Below are 25,923 nucleotides of genomic sequence, written 5' to 3'. Positions count from 1 at the left end.
AAGTATTGTCCCCTGCCCAGCATAATGTTGTTTGTGATAGTAACAGCTAACTGAGGAGATGATTAGGCCTTGGTGGAGGTCTGCATTTTATTGAATGCTTTCTTGCTTAGCTTGTAAATGTGTATCATGCTTCAGCAGGTTGGTGGTTTCAATCAGCATTACTGCAAAGCACTGGTGATCAGAATCAAATTCAGCATGCAGCGACAACCATTGTCCTTGTCTAGGCGATGAGCAGGACCAATGGAAAGCAACAGCAAGAGCTCGCAAGGTTATTGACCCCCCCAACACACGCACACACACACACACACACACACACACACACCCTCATGCACATGACAAGAGCGACATGTTGGAGGTGTCCTCGGGCAGCTCAAGGAGAGAATCTTTTCATTCTGGTCACTGTGTAACTTGACCTTCTGCATTGTGGCAGCTGGTCTTATTTGGAGGAAATGGCCTTGGGTATTGTGGTGTGACCGTCACATAATGTTGCACACAACTCAAATTAATTGTAAAACATTATTTATTTAAACTCTGCTGTGTTCCAATCCCCCCCCCCGAAAATTTTGCACATTTAAAACCTGAACAATATTGACATCTAGTGGTTTAAAATTAATGAATCTGCTGTTGAATACAATCTCAAGATGCAATTTTGATACAATACAAACATATTACAATACTTGGAATGTATGTATCCAAATTAGAGTTGAAATTGAACTGTGGTCTGTATGTAATCACACAAAAAATAGGCAAAAAACACAACAGAAAAATAAATAAATAAATTATGCAATTCCCTCCAACAAAACAACATAGTAGGAAACAGTACATTTCACTAAGACAAGATAAAAGATTTCTACAGACCAAAGAAGTGTAGGCTTCATGTTTTTTTTCGCATTATTACAATCCATATCCATATACAAATTCCAACATGCCATTCTGATCATACATTTTTATATTGTTCATTACATTATTTAAAAAAAAAGTATTTGCATTATTTACACATGTTCAACTGTTCAACAACTGTCATAAATTCACCCCTTTAACTGGAATATAAATATATATTTTTTTCACCAGTTCTTACCCTTTGTTTCTCAAACACGCACATTTCTCTCGAGCTGTATTTTTTTTTTCTTCTCTCATTTCAAACAACTTTTGGATACTTTAAGATAAAGATTTCCACACAGGAGAAAAGGCCACCAGAGTAAGCCAGACAGAAAAACGGACAAAGCTTCAATCGGGCAGGGCTCTGGACCATCAAGATATTTTCTGCACCCTTTATATGGCGGCAAAGACGTACAGTTTATGTCTCCCATGGCTGCCACTGCCACTGGCTTACCCTCCCCTGTAGAAGTGCACACAAAAGAATGCGAGTAATTAGGCTTCAGCAGACTGACATAACAAAGCTGTGATTTTCTCCTGCAGCATAAAAACCTGCAAATTTGGCGTGAAAAGAGAGAGCCCACCAGAGGAAGAAGCGCCAACTCTCGATCACCAAGACTACATAAACGCTTTTCTGCTCCACAGTCAAACTCTTTTTCATCCTCCTCTGAGATTTCTTGCTACGTTTGTTTTTGCTAATTTACCAGCTTCATACAATCATGTTCTGAAACCATCTACACATTTTTCTGAATGAGAATTCGGCACGGCTTTGAGCCCGCGTGACCACCTTGGCACAAGGTTTGGAGACAGGCAGAGGTTATGCCATTCCCCGAACTTTGGCACAACCTCTAGTGTCACTGTCCGAGGAGAATGGCAACACAGACTCCAGAACGAAAGAATCCAAGGCACCTGAATCCTTGAGAACGTTAACAAGCACCTTTTTATCACTCCCCGCCAAGGACACAAACCCTCTGGAGACATATGGACGGTAGCCTGGGTCAACTGATTGCAGGTCAGGCTCATTTGCTAACCTAGAAACCACAGGACTGCAAGGGGCAACTGTCCCAACAATCTCAGTATGCAACCGCACGGCAGCGAAAGCCTCAGCTTTTTCAGCTGCACGAGCTGAGAGCGAGGGCAACAGGCTTCCCAGGACTGTACCCCGGTGACATTTGCTCTTGGATTTCAACATACAGCATTCGTTTCACCGCTGAACGAGTTTTGCTTTGGTCTTGCTTAGCGCGCCAAAGCTAGCTATGGCCAACTGAGTTTCTGGTTCACATCCAAACCCATTTATCTGCCGGCTGCTGGAAAGAGTCAAGGAATATTCATCACACTTTTTACCTTTGGGCTCAGTGAGGTAAGTAGCTATACGGTCGGGAAGAGTACACTTGAACTGCTCTAATAGCTCACACAACTGTGGGAAGGTCTCTACCTCAGATGCAACTCGCCAGTGATTAAAAAGAGTAGGTAACTCCCTGGCAAACTCCACATACGTTTGGTCTTATTAAAACTACAGTTTTGACCTTTTGTAGTTTTTACTGTCATACTTAGAGCAGAAAAAGCTTCCTGCGCTTTCCCACTCAGGACACATTTGTAACAGTGATGTCTGTTCGGAGTCAGTCCACTTCTTAGTTTTAGCTAAGAAAAATGTGTGTTAGCGGTGACATCACAGTAACTGCTGGGTCCTGACCGTAGGCTGTATATAAAGATGGACGACGTGACAGCTCCCCAAAAGTGAAGCCAAAACATCTCGATCGCCCCCTGGTGGCTGGCTGCAGTATAGGTCACAAACCCCGCCCCCTCCATGTTAGCGGATGGGACATGGGCCAAACTAAAAACTCAGCGTACACGTCAAATACATTTTTCCCAAAGATGGTTTCTGTCATTTTAAGTAGTTCTTATCACGCTGATGTATGTTCAAGTGTTAATTTTTCGGATACGTTTGGTTCAAATTATTCTTAGTTATTTGATGCTATAAAAAGGAGGTTTCACGTCGTGATTGACAGCTGAGGCCCTGGCGATTGAGTCGGACACTGAAAAGGAGAGTGTGGACACAGAGTGGGTTGGAGTGTAAAATCAATGTAATTTTTGTGTCACCAAAATGGTCCATTTTAAAATGTCAGGTTTAACAGGAACAAACCTGCTGCTGCTGTTGTTGTTGTGTGTGTGTGTGTGTGTGTGTGTGTGTGTGTGTGTGTGTGTGTGTGTGCCCATTAACACTTTTGAAAGCTTCTGAAAAACTTTTTGCAGTTGCTGAAAATGACTTCTGGCAACATTTTAGCAGCTGCAGAAAAAAAAAAAAGACATTAAATAAATTGGGCATGGTATCGGACAGTTTCGAGTGAGAACTGAAACTGTGAAAGTATATGTGTAGGGATTTCAGACGGAAATGTTGAATTAAATCGGAAAAATTATTCCCCTCTCTGCTGATGTACTGTGACATAAATAATAAGCCGGTGTTCAGCTTTCAGACTGAAAGTAAATAATGTCAAACCTTGCCTATTTATGACTCTTGATGTTGGTACTGACTGCATTACCTGAGGAGTGTGATGAAATATGTAAGATACTGTTGTCAAAATGTCTTCAAGCACTAGATGAGATAAATTTCCCAGGTAGCAGGGGGCCGTCCCTTCTTGTCATTCATAATTCTCTGTTGGCAGGGGGCGAGGTACGTTTGCTGCAGCCGCCATCGCTTGTCAAGACGCTCAAGAGGCTATTTGGTATTCCTCGTCTGTGAGAGGGACTGACATTTCCCATTGGCAGTTGAAGCACATCTAGCGGTGCCCTCTGCCCCCTTCATCCCCTGTGGTTTGCTCAGCTGAACTGGGACAAAGCTCGCAGGGGGGCTTATAGAAATTCAAGGGGGAGTTCCGGCTGAGCCCCATCCAGGGGTCTTCTGACAGATGCGCCATGGTATTGTGGGACTGAGATTGCTTCCGGTGACTGGTGGACCACCTTATTACATACATTTACACAGGAAATAGAAGATAATAATATTTGAAGGCAGCAGGCGAGTTCAATTTTTCCATGCTTCCATTCCATGCATGGATAGAAGCTGAAGAAATCAAATATCATCTCTTGGAGAGGAATGTATTATTATTGAAGAGGGTGAAAGTTTTCCCATGAAATGACCTGTTTCCTATCATTAGTGTTGATTTTATTGTGTTATTGAACAATATCCATTCACACATCTATCCCGCTATAACTGCACTGCACACCTAGTGTTCAGTATTCAGATCCTTTACTGGAAAAAGTACTAACATACTAATTATCACACCGTGAAAATACTCCATTACAAGTAAAAGTCCTGCATGGAAAAAGATACTTCATTAAAAAGTATAATCTGGAAAATGTACTCAAAGTATCAAAAGTAAAAGGACTCAATGCAGAAAAATGTCCCCTGTTACTGTTACTATAGTAATCAGTTCAGTTGATTGTTTGGTTTGATTTCAGACAACAGTGACACTTTCACAATGTTTGTTTTGTCCAACCAATAGTCCAAACCTCAAAATTATTAAAAAAAATAAATTACAACAATTATTACAAGGGGAAGCAGTAAATCCTCACATTTGAGAAGCTGGAACCATGAACTGTTTGGCATTTTTACATGAAAAATGACTTAAATTAGTCAGTCAACGAATGAATTAATCAACTAATGGTTTCAGGTCTACTTGTATATATTGTTAGGTACAGTGGTTTTCATTTATAGCAAAGCATCATATTTTATAAGCTATGTTAAAATCTTAATCTGTAAAGTAACTCGTAACTAAAGCTGTCAAATTAAATGGAGTGGATTAAAAGTACGACGTTTCCCTCTGAAATGTAGTGGAGTAGATGTATAAAGTAGCCAAGTACAAGCACTTGAGTAAATGCGCGTAGTTAAATGACTCCACTGCAGCGAGTTCACTTATTGAACCTTGAATCTTGAATCTTCTGCCTGCGTGCTGCACCTCACCCGGAGAGTGAGATACGATGCCGATAACTTCTGGGATAAGACGACTGATTCCAGCCAAAGTTAATTCAAGTACAAAACTATTGTTTTCTATTTGTTTTTCCCTTTGACAAATCCAAATGACATCTCATCAGAATGAGTGTAAAAAAAAATGTATATTCTGGTAGTGCAACATGCTGTTGACGAAATAACCCGAGAGAAAATGAAATGGCAAACTGAGAATATGATATGAAAGTCGGAGAATATGAAGTGAAACTAAAAGAAAAATAAAGCTCAGAGAACACTGACTGAAAAGAAGAAAGGGAAGAAAGAAAATGAAGGGGTTCGCACTCCGAAATCAATCAGATTGTTCTTTTTATTTAGTTCTGTCTAAAGTCAGCACTGTGGTTACCCAGGCTCTCTCTTTTTGTCTTTGATTGAGCGCAAAAGCGTTTTTTTTTTCCTTCTGCATCCATTTCATATATTGTATCATCTGCTGGCAGCAAAACAAGTTGTCATTTAAAAGCGTATGTGAATTAACTCACTGTACACTTCAGTTTCACCGAAGAAGACAACTTAGAGGACATGGAGGGACGTCTGCCCGAGGCGAAACAGGAAGAAGTGGGGCTAGAACTTCACGCAGCCACTCTCAGCCAGCACTATAGGACCAGCAGGATCCTCACAGCTCTTAGGATCCAAAAGGAACCCTCAATCGGAAGAGAGGAAATTCTGAACCAGTGTTCAATGGATCTAGTGCCTCTTGAAATAGATTACAACACCATAAACCAGCCCATAGAACAAATTCAAATTCAAAGAGAAAACATTTCAAATGATCTAATTTACATTACAGAGACGTCCTGTTGGGAAGGACACAGGGCGAGCACTCTCTCTGCCACGCCTTGCCTCACCAAAACAACGAGCTCCTCATTAAACAAGTGAGTCGCTAAAAAAAAAAAAAAAAAAAAAAAAATCGAATGATGCGAGAGTTAGCACATTGGCCAGAGAATGTGTGGCCCAAAGTAATAAAACAAACATATTTTTTGGAGTCGGGGATCATTTCTCTGCTTTCGTCACAAGGTTTGCATCAGCTAATAAAATCCAGTCATTACATTTCTTTTCAAGTTGGATAACAATGTCCCTATCGACCAATAAAAGCTAATTCACAGCAGACACTCGGTCAACATATACATACACACAAGGGTTGTTTCATTTAATATTCACAAGCTTTCTTTCCTTTTTCTTCAATATAATGCAGTTTCACTCAGTATTCTCAAACTTTCCCCTCCAGATCTGCATGCAGTGTATCAGTTCAAGTTTTAACCTCTCAGCTGTTGCCTTGTTAGAAGGTTGGTGGATGTAACCAGATGCTCCGCAGTGGGTGGACTGAGCCTTTCCCTCTTTGATTTCATGGGCTTAACATCAGAATCATGTCAAGAGCCAGGACTCCAGGTCAGCCCACACAGTGCTGCAAAAAGTTTCCATCTCCAGAGGTGTTATCAGCACGCCGTTCCTTCAGTCGAACCTTCGGCGGGATGACACAACACAGCCTGCCTGTGTTTTTTCATGCTTTAAAATGTTGTGCTGCTAAAAAGTTTGAACTGTTGTAGCTGTGCATTGAATTATGCATGCCATTCATTATTCATGCGCACTCATAAATGCATTATTCAATGTGCAAAAAGTCTGGTGTTCATTCACACAATTATAGCTCTGATGGAACACTGACATTTTATATAACAGTTCATGAGCGGTTAACCACCAATACTGGTGGCTCCGGGTAACCAGTCATCACCAATCGTTTGGAAAACAACATGGTTTTCTCTTCCCTCGGCTGAACTCGTCTAACCACAGTTCAACCACGAGCTCTGTTAACGAGCCATCGTCTCTTCTCTCCATTATTTACAGTCTTATGAGCCGGGGAGTGGTGTCAGTAGCACGACAGGTAGATGTTTCCCTATCCAAAACGCTGTCATTGCAGGCTCGAACCAAGTCAGTGAGGGCTTTACAGATGGACGCAGGTGGAATCTAGCTGAAGCTGGCCACAGGGGTGTTTCATAACGGGGGCTCAGGAAAGCGGCTTAGGCTGAAAACCGTGTCTCGAATGAGCCAAACAAACCAAACCAGGATTCAACTGCATCTTAAAGCCCTAACTAAGAGCCGATGTGATCGATCATCGATTCAGTGAAGAAAACGGACAAAACTGTGATGTTAACGGCTGCAGAACAGCACACAGTAAACATATACTGTGGAGAACGAACAAAATCACTGCAGTGAACAAAGCAAAGACGAACTCAGCCCTCCTCTGCTAGCTCAGTTCGGTGCAACACAATCAAGCCCTATATGGCTAGTGGGAATTCTCTGTGTAAGTGCTGAAAATGAATGTGTAAGATGCAACATGACATTAAACGACTTTGAAATATCCAGTAGGACCCCAGCCAGATCATTTATTTCACAGCAAGAAAATAAAAGAATTAACATTTTCTAGAAACTAAAGTTCTCTTCAGTTGGACCAGGCTAGATTGGAGGGACGAGTTGTCATGGTAACATCAGTATGGTCAGTATGCGAACCATTATGTAACAGAATTTCGTGAAAATATCCCTGATTTTACTTAAGTAACCCTGGCTTTAGCTGGCTCTCTGCTGTGGATTTAACGTTGTTAATCTTGTTTAATAAAAGCGAGGAGCTCGTCATTAACCGGAGGAACTTCCTTCATCCTCTCATAGCTGCGGACCCCCACCAGGGGAGCAAGATCTCGCGCTCCATCGCCTCCATTACGGCCGACTCGCTCAGCTGTTACTGTGTGCACTGAGAGTGCAGAAAAGCCTGGATGTGAGCTACAGTGTAAATGCCACTCTCTTTTGCCGCCATTGATTTTTTTTTTTTTTTTTGCTATTAAAAACAAAGCTTTTTAGACGTGAATGTTCTTTACACGCTGCAGCTCCCCCCGTTATCAAGAGCTACTTTACTGAAAGGATTATATTTGTGCACTTATGACACGAGATGGTTGGTATGCAGCCGAGGCTGCTTCAGGGAAGAACAAAGATCACCAGGTGAATGCGTGATGGATAGTCATCCTGTACTGTATAAAATGACCAAGACGAAAGGGGCACTTTGCAGGACTTTCAGAGCATCCCACCTGTCTTGACAGCCTAAATCACAAAGTGGTGCTGCAGCACTGGAGAGCACCCTCTTCCCCTCCAATTCATACATCATAAATGCACTCCATTTTCCAAATTAAATTCTGATATTTTATATGATCACTGGCAGGCAGGTACGCTTACAAGGGTAAAAATTCAGGAGCAAACATGAACATTAAAACAAAGCCAACAACGATAATTTGTTTTCTCGGTACATGTATTAACCCGTATCTGTATTTATCTGCCTCTGCGTCTTTAAAGCCACCTTGGAACACTTTCACTTCACGTTTTGTTCATTTTCTCACAATATACACTTGTTTAACAATAAATAACAAATAGCAAGATTGCTTAAAGTAAATCTTAAACCACATGTTTTTATTTCCTGTGAAACCTCTGTGTGTAATAGTGCCTGTTACTGTAAGCCCCCACCAATAATAGACCCTTTTCCCCCAGAAGACATTCTGACTTAGAACTAGTATCTTGTTCCAGTCTTGTGTTCTGACATATTAAGTAAGCATACTCAAATTATTCAAAGGCGTCTCTATATTTCATTTTGGGTCAATTTTAGAAACATTAAAAAGTGACCAATTTAGAAGTAGGGAAGTGTCTGAATTTGAACAGTTAAAACACGTCAAACCACCCGCCAGGTCTTTCCCCCGGCCCCGTTTGGGACCGCCAGGCCTGGATGGTTCCCGTAGAAAAGCTCAGCTCTTCATCAGACGCGAGGGGAAGCAACCAGATGTACATTTACCAATCATTTATGATCTTTTGCATATTGTCAAAAAAATACAGTTTGAAAACACTTCTGAAAAAGTATAAATCTCACCCTTGTGTCGCTTGCGACAGGCCTTCATGGGCTCTGTAACGTTACTGCCCCTCCAGGTCGCGGAACGGCGCCATTCATAGGGGATGCTTCTTCCCCACCGGCCACAAGGGGCACCATCGAGCCAATTCCACACCCGAAAATGTACTTGGACAAGCGACACAATAGTGAGGTTTATGCTGCAGAAGTGTTTTTAAACTGAATATTTCGGTTTTACGAGAGAAACGACCTCAAAGATAAAGACAACTTGTTGGTCTGTTGGTTACTGCATAGTTTAAAGAACGAGCAGAACTGCGTTATGACAATATTTGATTTTCGTGATTGTTGCATCAATGCAGTTCAGTAGCTACCATTGTCAAGTATTTAATTTACTGGATTAGCCAAACAGATATTCTTCTAAAAGTAAGTTTTCCCGGTAAATGGCTCCATTGATTTGTCAGAAAATGTACTATATCACAATGAAGATCAGTATCACAATAGGAAATTAGATAAACCATGCTAAAGAATTGTATCCATCACCCACCCACCAACTGGCTGGGGACAGCTGCAGGCTACATGAGTTCAACAAATTTCACTTTGGTTATTGCTATGACTAAATCTGGCAATTAAAAAAGCAGCATCGGTATATTGGCCCCTTAGCCAGCCCGTCTTATTCCTTATTCAGTATGCCCCACCCCGACACAGTAAATCTTTTTGAAAACCCATTTATTCACCTATTTGAGCAAAGTTCACATGTTCTGTTCTCAGTTGCCCCTGTGACTATGGGTTCAAAGCAGCGGACATCAGGGTATGCCCAGAAACCTAACGCATAAAAAGAACAAAGTTAAAACAAGAGGGCTGCAACAAATCTGGAAACAACAAAAAAAAATAAAAATAAAAAACAGCATTCAAGAGACTTTACGGGAGTTCATTTAATCCCAAGGATTTCTGGGGGGTAGCTGTAGAGGGAAGAGCTCATACAGACACTACACTGTACATACAGATTTACATTGTGTAGGGACATGATGCATGGTCTTTCCTGGCAAGCCCACCTCTGGATCGAGCAGTATTCCGTACAACGAACAGCCGGGGGGCCTGCATCCCAACTCCACACCACATTGTGTTTGCATCTGTGGGCTCCGCTGAACAACAAGGCGTGTTCCAGATGGCCTACAGAGATAGGTTAGAATAAACCAATCACAGAGTGCTGTCTCATCTACTGTTATGCTGGTCATACAATATATTTAATACTATTTATTACATAATGACATAAAATTTGGAATGCAGACTGCAGTGTAGGCAAACTGGAAAACCACCAATACATTTTCAGTCTTTATCAATGCAAACTCATCAGGCTATAGAGCTGGGATGCCCACTGACAGCAGAAGCAGGTGCATTAATTTCACATTTTGCAGAATGTTTCGCTGTACTCCCCAAAATGTTGCATCTGTTCCTCAGACAGGCAAGGCAAAAGTATGAAATCGCCACGCTTGTGGCTCAACTGTGTTGTGGTGAGGAAGGGGGCCAAGCTGCCCACGTTTCAACATGTGTCACTTTATTTTGTAAAACCAAACTTTGTTCTGATAATAAAATCAAAAGCATGAAAATAAAATGAAAGTATATATAACTCTTTCAGGTCCATTTTATGTATGATTGGCATTTCTCCTCATTCGCTCTCATTCCTCTTCGCTCTCGTTTCCGCGCTCCATTTCTTCCTCTCCGTTAGCTTTGGAATCTGTTCTGTTGTCTGGATCCTCCTCTTCTGCTTGTTCCTCCTTGTCTTCTTCCATTGTCTCCTCTATCACATCCTCCTCTTCCCAGTTCTGCAAAGGACCAAAAAAATAAACACATCTTAGTGCTCAACTTAAAAATGGACAACCTAATAAAATCTGCAGTTGGTAAACATGCACTAATTTAAAGAGGGAACATTACAGGTTAGCCAGTGTTCGTTTTGCTAACTTCTTTGAGCAGACACTTGTAGGATCTGTGTGACTAGCCAGTTTCTCATAACTTACATCAGAGTCGTCAGCATCAGGAAGACCTTCATCACCAGAGGCCTCATCTTCAGATGATTCTGTAATGGGCACACAAAGGAAAACAAATCCATCAGCTGATACTACAAATCTGTTTCCACTACATCAAAGCTAGCCCTCCTACACAAGGACAACGTAGTGAGGGAAACAGGAAGGAATAAGGCTTCCATGCTTTCACTCGTTTATACATTTCATGCGAGAGACGGCACATATTTGCATTTCAATACCATAGCGGAGCCATTTGCGGTGCAGGAGGGAGGAATGTCAATATGATTTGCTAAGGCTATCTGCCCCATCAGGTCAGCCCGCCACCATCTGCTGCAAACAGTCACCAGCAGACTTTGATACAGATGTTACTAAATATTCTATTATAGTTTTGTTTTTTTGGCATTTTAAGAAATTATATAACAAACCATAAGGAGAAAAAAAATAATAAAAGAAACAGATAGAGGGGAAAAATAGTAAATAAAATAACTGATTACATAAATATCAGTTCATAGGATATAGTTGACTGATAACGGATACATTTAAAAAGGTCCAGTGTGTAACATTTAGGCGGAGCTATTGGCAGAATTGAAATATAAGTATGTTTTCATGAGTGTATAATCGCCAGAAAATAAGAATCGTGTTTTCATTACCTTAGAATAAGCCGTTTATATATACACATAGGGAGTGGGTACCCTTCCACGGAGGTCGCCATGTTGCACCGCCATGTTTCTACAGTAGCCCATAAAGGACAAACCAAACACTGGCTCTAGATAGGGCCGTTTGCGTTTTTTTCCGCAAGTTTCACAGCCACTGTAGTTTCTCCTACACGCTTGGAAGGGGAGGGTGAGGCAAGCGGTATTCAAATGGTTGCAAACTTAATTTTCACCGCTAGATGCCACTAAATCCTACACACTGGACCTTTTAAGTCAGAGGATACAGTATACAACAGCCGGGAAGCATAGACACACACACACGTATACATACACACCTAAGTGTGTGTACACATGCATACACATATATTCTCTCTCACACACCTGTTCACAAGTGTGTGTACACATGCATACGCATATATTCTCTCTCACACACCTGTACACAAGTGTGTGTACACATGCATAAAATCTCTCTCTCTCTCTCGTGTATACCCATGTACAAGGAGAAAGACATCAATGAATATATTGTCTTAGTTATCACATCTAATAGGAGGATCATTAAAAATATTGTGTTGTACACCTCAACCATTTCCCCGCCATCTTTATTCAAAAATATGAACTTGATATCTAATTCTCAGTCCCCCCCCCATTCTATATATTTAATTAACAAGATCCTTCCATTTGGAGTTAATTATCGTTTAACCAGTTCCTTGTAATATGTTGAATTATTGCTAGCCTTTTTACTAGGAATAAGTGAGAATCTTTCTTCTTAATCTCTTCAGATATTTTCCCAGAAGCCACTTACAGCTTTGCATGACCAAAATATATGACTGTGGTTTGCCATCTATTCACAGCATTCTCTCCAACATCTTGGAATAAAATTCTCTTTGTACTTTCAATTTGGGGTGTCTTAAAATGTCGCATTATAATCTCCCATGTATATTCTTTCCAATAGTTTGAGTTAGTTGTTTCATGTATGTTTTTGCACATTTGTTCCCAGTCAACTGGGGATATACTGCATGAGAGTTCATTTCCCCCCCCCCCATTTATTTTTTACATTGACATTAATTTGTTTGATGGTTAGCTTGTACTAGTTTTACCATCTTAGTTAAGAATTTCATTTCGACCCCACAGTCATACATCTTAAGCATACATTTTCTCAGTGGATTTGTACCTCGAATAGATGTCTTTTTTTAAAACATCAAAAAGGTAACTTCTCACGTGAAAGAATCTAAATAATTGAGAATTGGGTCGACCATATTGTGACGATAGCTGTTCAAAAAATTTCATTCTTTATCCCCAAACATTTGTCCAAATTTACATAACCTTTAGAAGCCCACATTCTAAAAAGGTCCGATCAGCTTTGTTAGGAGGACGTCTGGAAAAGGCCGTTTTACCAACAATACATGTTGGGTAATATGATAGGTTTGCACGCATTTTCTCTTCCACTGAAAAGAGAAGTGCCAGGTATACAAAGTAGAGGATGAAACAGATCAACATGAGAGCCGTATACCATTATTTTAACATTGACCATCAATTCAGTGAGTGAAATTTTTTGGGGTCAGAGGCTCATTGTTTTTAGTGTTGAGTGTTTCTGCATGTTGTGAAAAAAAAATTGCTTTTTATAAACATCATGACATGTGCAGTTTTCTACCTGGCAGCCCTATTATCTGCAGCAGCTCTGCGTGAGTGCTGTGCATTTATAAGGTGTAGGCTAAATCTAATCCTGTATTCTGACAGACATTTCTGAAGCTACTCTAATTATATCAGCTCACGCTACAGAATGGTTAATGAATTTATAATTAATTTTACCCATACAGGCAACAACAAGATCAATTAAGAGAGCACAATTGTTTGCAACTGAAAGATCAATTAATCACACCCATTCTAACCGCACATGCTGTACACACAACCTGACCAAACTATGCTTCACTAACTATTCTGACAAGTCTGAAGCTTCCTGTTAGATTCCCATGTTGGACTCATAAGCCGAGCGTAAAGCAGCAGCCACACTGGACTGTAACAACCTCAGTTCATCGGCTCCCTTTATGAACTCCCCCTTTCCCTAAACAAAAAAACAAATCTTCACATCCCGGACCACTGACAGGGGTATTGGAACTCAAAGCACAGCTTGATTATTTAATTATGAAAGCCAATTTTCTACGTGGTTCAATAAAGCATTTTATACAGTACGGTAATGAGAAATGAGCGAACAGAGCGGGGCCTTGTTGTTCTGCTCAAAGGGGAGGATCTGAACGCTGCCTGTCAGGTTGCCAGGCAACAGGAGTCATGTTTGCGTGCGGTGCATCACCAAGAGTGGCAGCATGATGGGCAGCATTGCCTTCAAAAATCTTAACCGATTCAGTGCAGTCTTCACGAAGAGTCCCAAATGATATAAGGTGAATTGACAATATAATGAATGCCAGTCAAAACAATGAGAAAACAATAGTCTGGTAGGGCAGTGATTTCAACAGAGCATCAGGGTGACCTGTTGCACTGCTGCAGGCTGAAGGAGTCACTCCAGTCCATCACGCATCTGAAATGTACAACTGATGAGAGTCCGAAATAAGATTAGCATTTTATTTCGGTCAGCTGCCACTCACACTGCTCACCAGACTGAATCATCACTGGGACTGATGCATTGACCAAGGTTGTGATTCTACACAGATTTAAAGGGCCTCAGAAATTGTCATGCCACTAAAGAAGGCTGTTTTAATGAACAAGGACAGCTGGGAAATAGAAAATTAGAAAGACTGAACATAAAGAGGGACACCACAACAAGAATAAACACTTACCTTCTTCATACACCAGCTTAGCTGTGTGGTCAACATCTGTAACTGTGTTGCTGCTGTCACTTGTCGCCACCTAGTGGTAAAAGGGAACATGGGTATTAGAGATCCAATGAAGGATTTTGTGCAGAACATGATCCTAATCTTTGTCTGCCTGTGTGTTTGTTCATCAGCCCAGTCCTAAAGGCCCACAGGTTCTCTTCAGTCCCGTTGTTGCACCCCTGATCCAATTAGGGGCTGTACGTTTTCATGACACCTTAACTGGATTAGGTGGATAAGATCAGAAGTGAAGCAAAACCACTTCATTGGTGCAAATAGATGGCAATTTCTTGCCAGAATGATGCATCGCATTCATGCAGCGCTGTTGTTTTATGCAGCAGGTTAATGATTCTGAAATTACACTGGGATAATATACATCTGTGTCTGAATTCATTGCGGGATGACAGCACACAGCCAAACTGATCCTACAAGGAAGAATGTCTGTTCACAAGCAGATCGCCTTCTCTACAAGATCAGAAGCTGTCAACTTTACATTTTTTGAACAGATAATCGTCCTTGTAAAATATGCAGCTGCATCTTTGTCTGAATTATTGCGATGGTGATGGCAAGGACGGAGTGATGTGTTAATGAAAGTGAACAATGTGGAACTTTCTCCACAAGGTCACAAGTAGAACCTTTGCATTTTTGAAACAGATAATTGTCCTTGTTGGACAGATGTGCCTGGAGACTGGGTTGGAAAGCACAAGTCTAAACTCAAGGTTAAAAATAAATAAACAGTAGTAGACAGACAAATGTATTCAGTTTTAAAAGGTGAAATAAAATAAACCTTGTGCAGCCTGTCACAAATAAGTCCAAACATGTGCCAGGGATATTGAGTAAATTGTCACCTCTATATAGACATATGTAAGCTGTACTCTGTACGGTACTTGTGAATGCATACTGAACATAACTGCACAAGGGTCACGATCTTGCAAAGATCTGATACCATTCTCCCTCTACTCTTCCACAGTCCCTGATTTGAGTGCCCCAAACGCAAACATCCTCTCGGCACACGGGTGATGTCTTGGAACTCAGAGTTCATAGTCAAGTTCCAAAGAGTGAGCTGGGAGGGGCTCTAAGCAATCCCTACCATCCAATCCATGCCTATAACATCACAGTCATTTAAAAACACTTAAGGCAAAGACACTGTGCTTATTTCTGTACATGACACCTACCTGTGTCATCAGGAGATACAGTTTCCCATGCAGCTTTGTTAGCTTGTGGAACATCTTCACTCTGCTCTCTATCATGTGATAAAGCACTCCCAGCTGGGTGACCAGGTCTGGCAGCTGTTGGATACACAGATGAATCAGTTGAAGGTAAAAACATGACACACAAACATGACAGCCCTCTGTCAAGGCCTCACCTCCCCCATTAACTATAGCTTTCATATAATGTGCACATTTAAAAATTGTAGTAGGGGGAAGACAACAGATCACAGAAGGTTACGGGGAAATGTCCTGGGTTAAGGATTTCTCTTGGTAAAATCAATCTGAACAGCCGGCTGACGGTGCTATGGTAAAGGTCACAGGCTGCCCAAAAATCAATAGGTTTCCTCATCTTTTGAGCATCAGTGTGCATAGTAACTGGATTTTTAGCTGCTGGTTATGGAGATATTTTGGTCGTAGTCACACAAACTGACAGTCAATCACATAATCTCTGCTGTGTAGTGGAGGTAATAACTGTAGATCCAAATAAGATTAAATATGAATGTCGACAAAGGGAGGAGATATGCACAGAAGGATGCTGTGTGTTTGTATGCTCGTGTTATTTAAGCCGCTGTGTGCTGTGCTTAAGGGAATCACAAATGCACTGTTTGGACTGCGGAGAGCCCAAAGTGTGTGTCTGTACAGAAGGCATTACAGTACAAGTCAAATAAGCATCAACAAACTGGAGTCTGGTGGCTTCATATCTGCAGTACAGGCAGAATGTGATGCTGGTAAAGTGGACTCACCGATGCCAGGTATGATGTGTGGTGCATGAGCACAGCCTTGAGCCACCGTACCATTAAAACTGCCCTGTAGGAAGAATCAAATGCACATGCTGTCAAGTGGGAACCAGAACGGCCTGAATGTATATTTCCACATGATGGGGCACATAGTTTTTTTAACGCAAAGTAAAAAGCAGCAGCACAAACAGTGTCTGCATTAGTGACTAATGTGTAATGTGACACAGTGACCAGAAGCCAATTAAATGCTTAAGAGTTGATATGTTAAGCTTCGACTTACGTAAAAGGGTGCCCTTGGAGCCTCTTTGTGATCTATAGAAAAGGAGATGAGGGGCTGATTAAAAACTGCCGTAAATCACTGTTAAGACAACTTCACTTTGAAATCCTGACAGGGTGACAGACGATCTGGGCAAGTAAAAGCAGCTTAGAGAAGACTGGTGTCTCAAACAAAAAAATAAACTCTGTACATTGCACAGGAAATTGACTCACCTCTTCCACCAAAGGTAAAACAGCAGGGAGAGGTAACCGAGCGACTGTTTTCTTTATCACCATTTCTTTGCGAGTCTGGAAAACTTTCTGTAGGAGAGAAAGGACAAAACTAAGTTATTAAGATTTGACAAATTTAAAGTAGAGGTCCCCGTTTACACCTAGATGAGCAGAATATCCAGGACATTCAGGTCAACTTGCTTTATTGTAAAAACTTTTACAGGTTTGAGCTTATGAAAGCCTAAACATTCAGACTTTGTTTGTTTCGGCTGTTTTTACCTTCTGAATGGCAAATGAGCAGAATCTTTGGGCTAAACAAACTTGGGAAATTCACTTTGGTTTTTCATCTAATTAACCAGAATGTTGTATTTCAGAGCCCAGACTCTGAGAAGAACACTTACATTTAGGATGTTTGCGTCGTTGCTCTCCAGGCCCTGCACCAGCAGCACTGCAAAATTGTCTGTCTGTAAAGAAGCCGTCCCTTTAGGAGCTCCCTTCTCGGAGACTGTAGACAGATCGATTTCACCTAGTCGTTCCGCTATCGACATCTACAGGAGAACAGAGATATTTTAGGTAAACAGGAATTGGCTGTAATTTGTTAACACTCTAAATGTATCCATCTTATCCAGGTTTAATACCAGAACCACTTAAAACTAATCTGAATGCATGAAAAGCCAAATGCCAATATAACACTATGTTTAAAATGTTCTCATATTTGAATAAGTCAGTTTTTATTCAGTGTAGTTAGAATGAAAAGGATTTTAGGTTTTCTCCAGTACATTAAAGTAAACAAAATAAGGAATGAATATGTGCAAGTTGTCAATGAAAACTGGCAATTCGGGAAATGAATCAAGATGCCTCCAACTACTGCAAAATGAAAGGAGTGAACTGATGCAGACAAATTGTCAGCAAGCACACTGCTCTTACAATTAACACAGTGTTCTTCTGATCACATCTCTACCAAGAACATCTACTGGCTTTTTATGATTGGTGTGTGACTAATCACTAATAACTCCCTGCACCAACCACTGTGGAACATTTTTGCTCATTAAGTTGTTTGGAATCTGAGCCAAAAAGCCCTCACATTGAGAAACAGAAACATGCAGTGAGCCACTGTTTGGTGCATCATCAACAGAGAACCCACCTCTTTGGTGTCTGTGTCTTTTTTCCTCTTCTCTGATCCCTGTGAGGTTCCCTTGACTGGGGCTTGGTGACCAGGAAGCCCTGGGACCAACACTTTGCTCTTGGTGTTGACAATTGGGGTTTTCACCTGGAACGAACAACAACTCAGATTTTCATCTTCAGTCACAGTTATACTTGAAATATATCTACAGTGAGCATGGTTTGGGGAATAAGACCATATTTACAAGACTTGGAGAACATGCCCACACCGTGCACATCAGTCTTCTTGACTCATATTAAAGAAAGTAAGACTTGATTGTTACCTTGGAAACGGTGGTTTCCATGGAAAGGGCCAAGCTGGTCTGAACATCCCGGGTCAAACAGACGTGTCTCTCTGCTGTGTTGATCTCCTGTACAGATAGGAGGAAGGAGCATGGCAGACAATATCGATAATTATTTCTCTGAAGCTACCAAAGCTGTTGAACATCTTTAAATTTAACAATTCACCAATAAAGACAAGATTAAGGAACGTATTCTCTTTAGGCTACAACCTGACCAATCAAAACATACTTACAACCAAGATTTATATTATTCATACTGCATGCTGTCAAGCATTTAGTATTACTGTATATAATCATAACACTATTACTATTGTGAAAAATTTAGTAGCTGTGCACTCAGTTGTCGATCACAAACATTAATGTCACCATAAATCTCACTTGCTTCTCTCAAAAACATAATAGCTTTGTACACAGAAGTTTGCTGTTGCCTTGCAAAAAGGACAATCAACGCTTCTATAAAGAAGATATGGAGAAGAAGCTCTATCATATCAGCTGTACAAAACATGGCTGTCCCAAGCAAATCTTCATCGTGGTCTAACCCTGGTAGTGAAACAAACCTCCCGTGTACTCACCACTTTCTCCATGACAGGCTGTAGGTGGTTGCCGTAGGCCAGCAGCACAGTCCGTGTATCAGCTCCGAGGGCAGCAGCCAGCATTGGGACCGGCACTGGGGAGTCCTTTGTGTCCGACATCTGCACTGTACACGACGGTGACATGGGCTTCTTACAGGGCCTGTGGGTACAGATGTTTAGTCGGGCTATGAGCACGGCATGCTTACAACTTTGAATAAAATGTGTTATGTGAATATTCCTTAATCAACGTCATGCGTCGGCAGTGCAATGTCTCCTAACAGCCATTAGGGGGCAAATACACCAAATGTGAGCAAGAGAACAAATATGAAAATTACTTTCAGCCTCCATTGAGGTGCTCTGCATCTAAAAATACACCAGTTTTAACAATGCAATTCAGAGTTGAGCTGTAACAGAAGAGCGACCCACCCTTTCAGTTGTGATGCTGCTGGTTGGCTTTTTGAATCAATTTTGGTTTTAGGTATGTGCACACTAAGAGTCAACAGAAGGAAACTTAAGTGGAATACAAACGGTCTCTTAAACAAGAAAAAGTAATTGCTTTCCCCAAATGTTTCATACAGTTACCTTACACTGCCATATGTTGCCTAGTACAGTATACAGTGTTTTAAGGGCTTACCCATTTAAAAAGTGCTCAAACAGATGCAGTTGCCCATCCTTACACACCACTGCCAGCCTCACCGCCTGTATGAAACAAGACATTTGCATATGGTAAATATGTAATGTGAACAGGCAATGTGTCTGTAGAGCTCCAGCATAATTACACCACATGAAGGAACATTATAGCTTAACAGTTCAGTATAAATAAATGCATCATTACACTCCAAGCATACACTAAGGCATTTCTCCACTCTGACCTCTTCCTTGCTGTTGGAAGTGACGAGGTCGATGTGCTGCGGCTCGTCTGTCAGCGTGAAGGACACCACTGAATTTTTGTCCTTCCCGTCTTCTCGTACTTGCCTAAAGTGAGACAACTTCATGTCAGTTCCATGAAAATAAGCATGGCAATCTAAACCAGTCAGACAACAGCAGTATATTTTAAATGATGTGTAACGACATGGCATCACTTTCAACCAAAGATTAGTTCTGGCTGTGTGCAGGGTTTTTCCTGCATAGAGAAATTTTTGGTGCCCCCCCAAAGAGGTTTTAGCCAGCACAAAAGGAAAATCACGAGCGCCAAAATGATAAGATCTGAGAATAAAAAAAGCAACTCAAATCCTGCCTGAATGTATTTTAAATCAGCAATTTATCAGACAACTGTTGAACAAATAGAACATTAACTTAAATACGACATCTTGGTCTTCTAGCAGTCAATCCACAATCTCATCCACAGCCACTATATTTTAAACATTCGGCTGGCGCTGGATAATCCAGCTAAGCTGCATTGTTTTGACTGGGCCCGAACGCTCTGCTGTGAAACTTTCGCTAATGGGAGAGAGGACTTCCTTTGATTTCTCATAATATAAAAGCCGTTTTATTGCACCTCTCTCCTAAACCAAACAGAGTATTTCCAGTAGGTGAGAATGTGTCTGACACAGAGAAATAATAATAAGAAGCCCCTGTTTAGCGTTATGTAACATTACTAGCTTACGGCGTCGTCTTCTCTTCACAGCACAGTTGTCCAGACAGTGAAAAACTAAAACTAATATAGCTAATTAGCAGCTGAGCTAACATTACGAGTCATTGTGATTTTTCCGCTGTGGTGGTGGGCGGTGGAGGGAAAATCACAAGAGAAAATGTGATCAATAATCTGATAGGTCTGATTACTCTACCCTCAGCTTCCAGCTCTGCAACTCCAAAACGTATTTGGGAGACCTCCGGTTTTAGGTTATTATAATTAACTAAATAGCTAGCTTCAACTCCGCTGTGAAGAGTAACGTTACAAGATGCCACAGTAACATACAGGGACTTTTTTTCACCCCTCTGGCCGCAAACAACACACAGCCTTTCAGTAACTATTATACAGCAACCTGAGTTTACCTGGACGCTTTATGGCTGACTAAAGTAACATAACTAACCCTTACACAAAGGGAAAGACTCACTTCCCACAACAAACCAGCTACACTCCATCACACACACAGGTTACACACAGTACCACCTTTCTTAATAGGGGAAGGCTCAGCCGGTAACACAAAGGTGTGGTTAGACTGTGGGTGTGCTAACCAGAGGTGAAAGAAATATTCAGGTCCATTACTTAAGCAAAAGTACTAACTTTGAAAATGCTCCACTACAAGTTCTGCATTCTAAACCTTACTATGGTAAATGTAAGTAAGTAATATAGCAACATTTCCTTAAAGTACTCACTGCGCAGTAAAATGGCCCCTGTCAGTGTTTTACTATTATGTATGACGTTTCTGGATTCATATTACTACTGCGGTCATATGTATGTTGCATTTACTGCTGTAGATGTTTAAGGCTGTGCTAATTTTAACTACTTGATATACTGTTGGGTAGTTTAATCTACAGCAATCCATCATATTCTACAAGATATGTTTGCACTATTTGAGAATTTACAGTATGTTATTCTAGAGAAAATGTGTATATTGAGATATAGAAATATATGTATATTGTGGCATATTAGCCTGACAATATTGGGATATTTATAAGCTATATTGCCCAGCCGTAACTGTACGCAGACCGATCATGCTTAGTGTCGTGCGTAGACACCCCCCAAAGGCCATTTTGAGCCAGGAAAACCCTGGTGTGCACTCACCAAACACTGAGCAGTCGATCATGTGCGGCACCAGACAGGAAATAGAGACCATTGCTGTCAGGAGGTCGTGTGGTGGCAAAGCGCAGGGTCGTCACAGCCGTGGAGTGGCCTGTGAACTTCTGAAGAGAGAACAACACAAAGAGCAGGACGGTTGAGTCAGTTCTGTTGAAAAAGTCAAGTTGGCCTGGTTTATAACCTTCATTGTTTCTTTTCAAACTGAATTTGGACAGGAAATTTTCACTTTATAGCATAGATTCTTGAGTGCACGGCTTCTAGCATATTTACATGAAATCCCAGAAAAGCTAACCTTGGTCTAATAAATCAACACATATGAATATAAATCAGCTGTTTAAACAAGACACTCACCCTGTAAACCTCCTTGGTGTCCAAGTCCCACATCTTGATTATCTGACCAGCTGAAAGCAGCAGTTTGCCATCAGGGCTCACACACAGACTGGTCACTGCCGCACGGTCCGCCTTCCACTTACTGTGTAAAAAAATAAAATAAAAATGAAGAGACGACAACTGTTGGTGCATGTGTTTCTGCATTTTGGTGAAAGTTTATCTTCTAACTGCATTTTTATGGGGTTCTATTTCTTCTCTAATTGACATTATAAGATCAGGAGCATCAGGTGCACGATGAGGTGTTCTCCATTGTCACATCCAAGTAGCACTTCTTGTATTATGTTTTCTATCACAGCATCTTTTTCATATTTAAGTGAATAGCCTGAAACTTTACAGCTACATTTCACTTAATAAAGCACTCGACCTGATCGCAGTAGGAAATGTACAAAACGCTAACACCACTCTCCAAAGCATTTTGTGGACCACAAATGGGCTTTAGTGAGCATCAAGTAAGGATTCATAGTGACATTACCGTTCAGGGTTGTACTCGCTGACTGTGCTGCTACTAAATCAGTCACTGGAAAGAAGGTGTTTATGATGAAATACAGTGATACTAAATGCATGATAGTAAAGCCTTCAGTGATATGGCTTGTTGGTGTATTTCAGTGCTTGCGAGTTTAGCATCAGTTCCTGACGTCTATGGTAGAGCGGACTTTAGTTTGCATACACATTCTGATCTTTAATAACAACCTGTATCTTCTCTACATGAGGAGAAGCTGAGACAATATGCGACTACTTTGGCATGGTAATAAACATGTGCTGCTTAAAGGTTACAACAGTTCCATTTTTAAGAGGTACTCTTACAACACACACCGCGCTTTTTTGAACCAACTACAAGCACTTTGTTGTTTGAGAGGTGATGGTATGACAGTATGAAAGCAGCTGAAAGGTTTAAAAACTAGTTACATTTCAGAGTGGAGTAGGTTTGTACAGGATTTGAAGATTGCTCAATTGACTTACATTGTAATATTGTTTTGAAAAAAAGCTTAATTTTAAGTAGAAGAGGTAGACAAAAGAAAACAACAAGCACACTTGTCCTTAAAGAGCTTAACATTTTGATAGCTGAATGGTTTCTGCAGTTGAAAGCATGCAGAAATAGGAGCGAAACAAAAAACATACAAAAGAATAATACAGAGTTGAATAACAGTGTACCACTAATTACAATAAAATGTAAACAAGGCATAAGAGGACGTGTGTTCCTGGAAACTATGTTCTTTCAAGAACATCAGAGAACATCCTAATAATCAGACAGACTACATAGAAAACATCTTTACAATTTCAGCGTGATAAACTGAAAAACAGACCACTAATTTGGTTTCCCATTTCATCTGGCTCTGTACTACAGACTGCTGTGCTCTCTTGAAGTGAAATGTTATTTCTCTTAAAAAGTTCCAGTGTGTAGGATTTAGTGGCATCTAGCGTTGAAATTGCAGTTTGCAACCATTTGAAAGCCGCTCGGATCATTCCCGTTCCAACTGTGTAGGAGAAACTACGGTGGATGCGAAACTCGCGAAAGGCTCTATCTAGAGCCAGTGTTTGGTTTGTCCGTTCTGGGCCGCTGTAGAAACACGGTGGTGCAATATGGTGGCCTCTGTGGAAGGGGACTCGCTCATTATGTAGACAAAAATGACTTATTCTAAGTTAATGAAAACAACGATTCTTATTTTCAGGCGATTATACACTAATGAAAACATACTTATGAATATTATATTCCATTTCTGCCAATAGCTCTGTCTAAACAGACCTTTAATAAATTTAACAGCATCCCATTTAGATTTTAAGCATAACAATGTGACTCAATATAGCAAATGTGTTTTGGTTTAGTTAGTTCTGGCCACACATCTCATTCCCAAATTAGGAGGCACGCTGACATTCGTTCACGTATACATGTTTTATCTCTACTAACAAACTAGATACTGACCTTCGCGCCTTGCCTGTTTGCAGGTCCCACTCTATGATGTTTGTATCATCTGAGCCGCTGTATAATAAACTGTCTTCAGGGTGCCACTGGACACAATTCACTGCTCCACTATGGCCTCCATCCTACCAGAAACAGAAAATGATCGAGTTAGCAGTGGTAATTATTATTCAAAACTGACTAATGCAATACTAATACTTAAAATTGTTCACTTTAAAAAAAAAAAAGCTTTTTTTTTTTTTTTTTTTTTTTTTTTTTACACACATTTCCAAGTTACAGGTTCCCCACATGCCAAAACATCATTTTAGAAACTGAGAAAGACTCACCAGGGTACAGTGCAGTGCTCCCTTTGCTGTACTGTAGATGAGCACACTGCCCGCTGCTGTGCCCATTGCCAACAGGTCTGCCTTCTCCTCCACCTGCCCTGCCTCCGATTTCCTCTTCTTCCTCTGAGGCCCCTCCTGAAACACAGCACATTTGTAATGATAACCTACATAAACATTTCAAATTATTACATAATTATAAGGCGTGCTTGGTACACGATATCTTTTATGGAAATCTCAGTCTATTACACCACTGACCAATCAGCACACTGACAGATGATAAAAGCAAATGCTGTCTCTGAGTGACTATTACTACTTGATACTTTAAAAATTAATGTGCTGAATAACCTACTAGCAAGTAGTGGACGCTAACTTACTACTATAAAATACCATTGACACAATAAACACATTCCATACAGTATTAAAAAGCATAATTATAATTCAGTGTATCAATTTATGTCATTAACACCTCGACTTGTGTGGAACGGTTTACAATTTGCCAGTAAATACACCGAGGTAAAACTTTTTGAACCTCTCCTTTCACAAGTGTCATGGTGGCACACGCTTCTGAAGCTTTGGTGGGCCAACGCTAACTTAAATAACGAGTTTATTTGCCGTACTAACAGTCTAAATAGAATGAAAAATAAATGGCCGGGTTAATGGAGCTGCGATAAGTATTCTTAAGGAGGCAGTTCAACCTGAAATACCAAATTTATTCATTGTCCATGTTTTCTTGACTACCATGCGGGATTAACATGTGCGTCCTGCGCAGCTGTTGAAAGCTAGCTAACGTGGCTACCCTGCTAACCAAGTCTGTGTCAGATACATGAGTGTGTCTGCATCAACACATAGACGAGTGTGCCCAGCTTTAAGAACAATTTCCTTTGTGAATAGTGACACTTTTCTTATTTTAACGTGTGCACTCCTATAAGAAATACTATCACACACAACTTGCTAAGGCCTCGCTAGCTACTGTAGCTAACAGCAGGGTATTCCAAAGCAGCACGTACCTTGACTGTCCGGCATGGTCCCCAGGCTATGCAGATACAAGTGGCACTCAAATGGGCTGAAGGCACATATTCTTGGTGAAGTGTTTTACTATCTGTGTTCCAAACGCGAAGTCTGCCATCTTGGGCACACAATGCTAAGTACTGTCGTGATTTGGGTGAAAAAACGCAAGGTAGCTGCAGCGAAGAGCTGCCACCATCGGCCGCCATTTCTGAACCGCTGATTGAGTCTGCGTGCGTGGTTTACACAAACCACGTGTGGCCCCCAGAGGACATGCGCGTTAGCGAGTCAGCAGCACCGCCCTCCCATTGGCTGCTACCAGACAACAAGCCGCTTGATTCATGCTACCTTCAGGTCTCCTCGTAACAGCCGAGGCTTCTTTTTGTTTGAGGTTTAAGGCAGTTGGCACCCATAGCGTCTACCAAAAAGGTTTCAATCCCAACTCCCCTTGTCATTCTTTTAGGACTTTTAACTGAACTATTCCACACCCAGTTCTCCACTAGTTCCGTCATATAAACACTGAGAGGTACCCCAGAATTCAGAGTATTCAGATCCTTGATTTAAGTAAAAGTACCAATACAACAATGGTAAAAAAAAAAAAAAAAAACTCTATTACAAGTAAAATCCCTGCATTTCAAATATTACTTAAGTAAAAGTGCAAAACTATCATTAGCAAAATGCACTAAAGTATCAAAAGTAAATTCTGCAGAGAAATGGCCCTTGACTGGCATATTATATATTTCACAATAGATTGTAATACAGATTCATCAATGTGTAAGCAGCACTTTACTTCTGTAGCTGGTCAAGGTGGAGCTAGTTTTACCTA

The 25,923-nt window shown here is 40.9% G+C and overlaps 1 protein-coding gene across 2 annotated transcripts; it reads right to left on the bottom strand.

The window, feature by feature from the left end:
* Nucleotides 1-9,456: 9,456 nt before the first annotated feature.
* On the bottom strand, nt 9,457-25,404 carry wdr43 (WD repeat domain 43). 2 transcript variants are annotated; one of them, XM_044165947.1, is made up of 19 exons: nt 25,100-25,404; nt 24,093-24,227; nt 23,770-23,891; nt 21,810-21,930; nt 21,444-21,562; nt 19,588-19,690; nt 19,350-19,414; nt 19,142-19,204; nt 18,716-18,875; nt 18,126-18,212; nt 17,825-17,950; nt 17,082-17,228; nt 16,684-16,770; nt 16,475-16,506; nt 16,201-16,264; nt 15,422-15,535; nt 14,214-14,283; nt 10,763-10,821; nt 9,457-10,570 (listed from the first exon to the last, which is right to left on the bottom strand). In XM_044165947.1, the coding sequence occupies exons 1-19, from the start codon at nt 25,304-25,306 to the stop codon at nt 10,424-10,426; spliced, it is 2,028 nt and encodes a 675-aa protein (XP_044021882.1). In that variant the 5' UTR covers nt 25,307-25,404; the 3' UTR covers nt 9,457-10,423. The 2 variants fall into 2 exon arrangements, with proteins under 2 accessions (XP_044021882.1, XP_044021885.1); XM_044165950.1 differs by lacking the exon at nt 19,142-19,204 and having other exon boundaries at nt 25,100-25,401.
* Nucleotides 25,405-25,923: the final 519 nt, after the last annotated feature.

This window comes from Siniperca chuatsi, linkage group LG15, assembly GCF_020085105.1.
Source record: "Siniperca chuatsi isolate FFG_IHB_CAS linkage group LG15, ASM2008510v1, whole genome shotgun sequence".
Taxonomy (NCBI): Eukaryota; Metazoa; Chordata; class Actinopteri; order Centrarchiformes; family Sinipercidae; genus Siniperca; species Siniperca chuatsi.
This window is presented reverse-complemented; position numbering and strand designations above follow the sequence as displayed.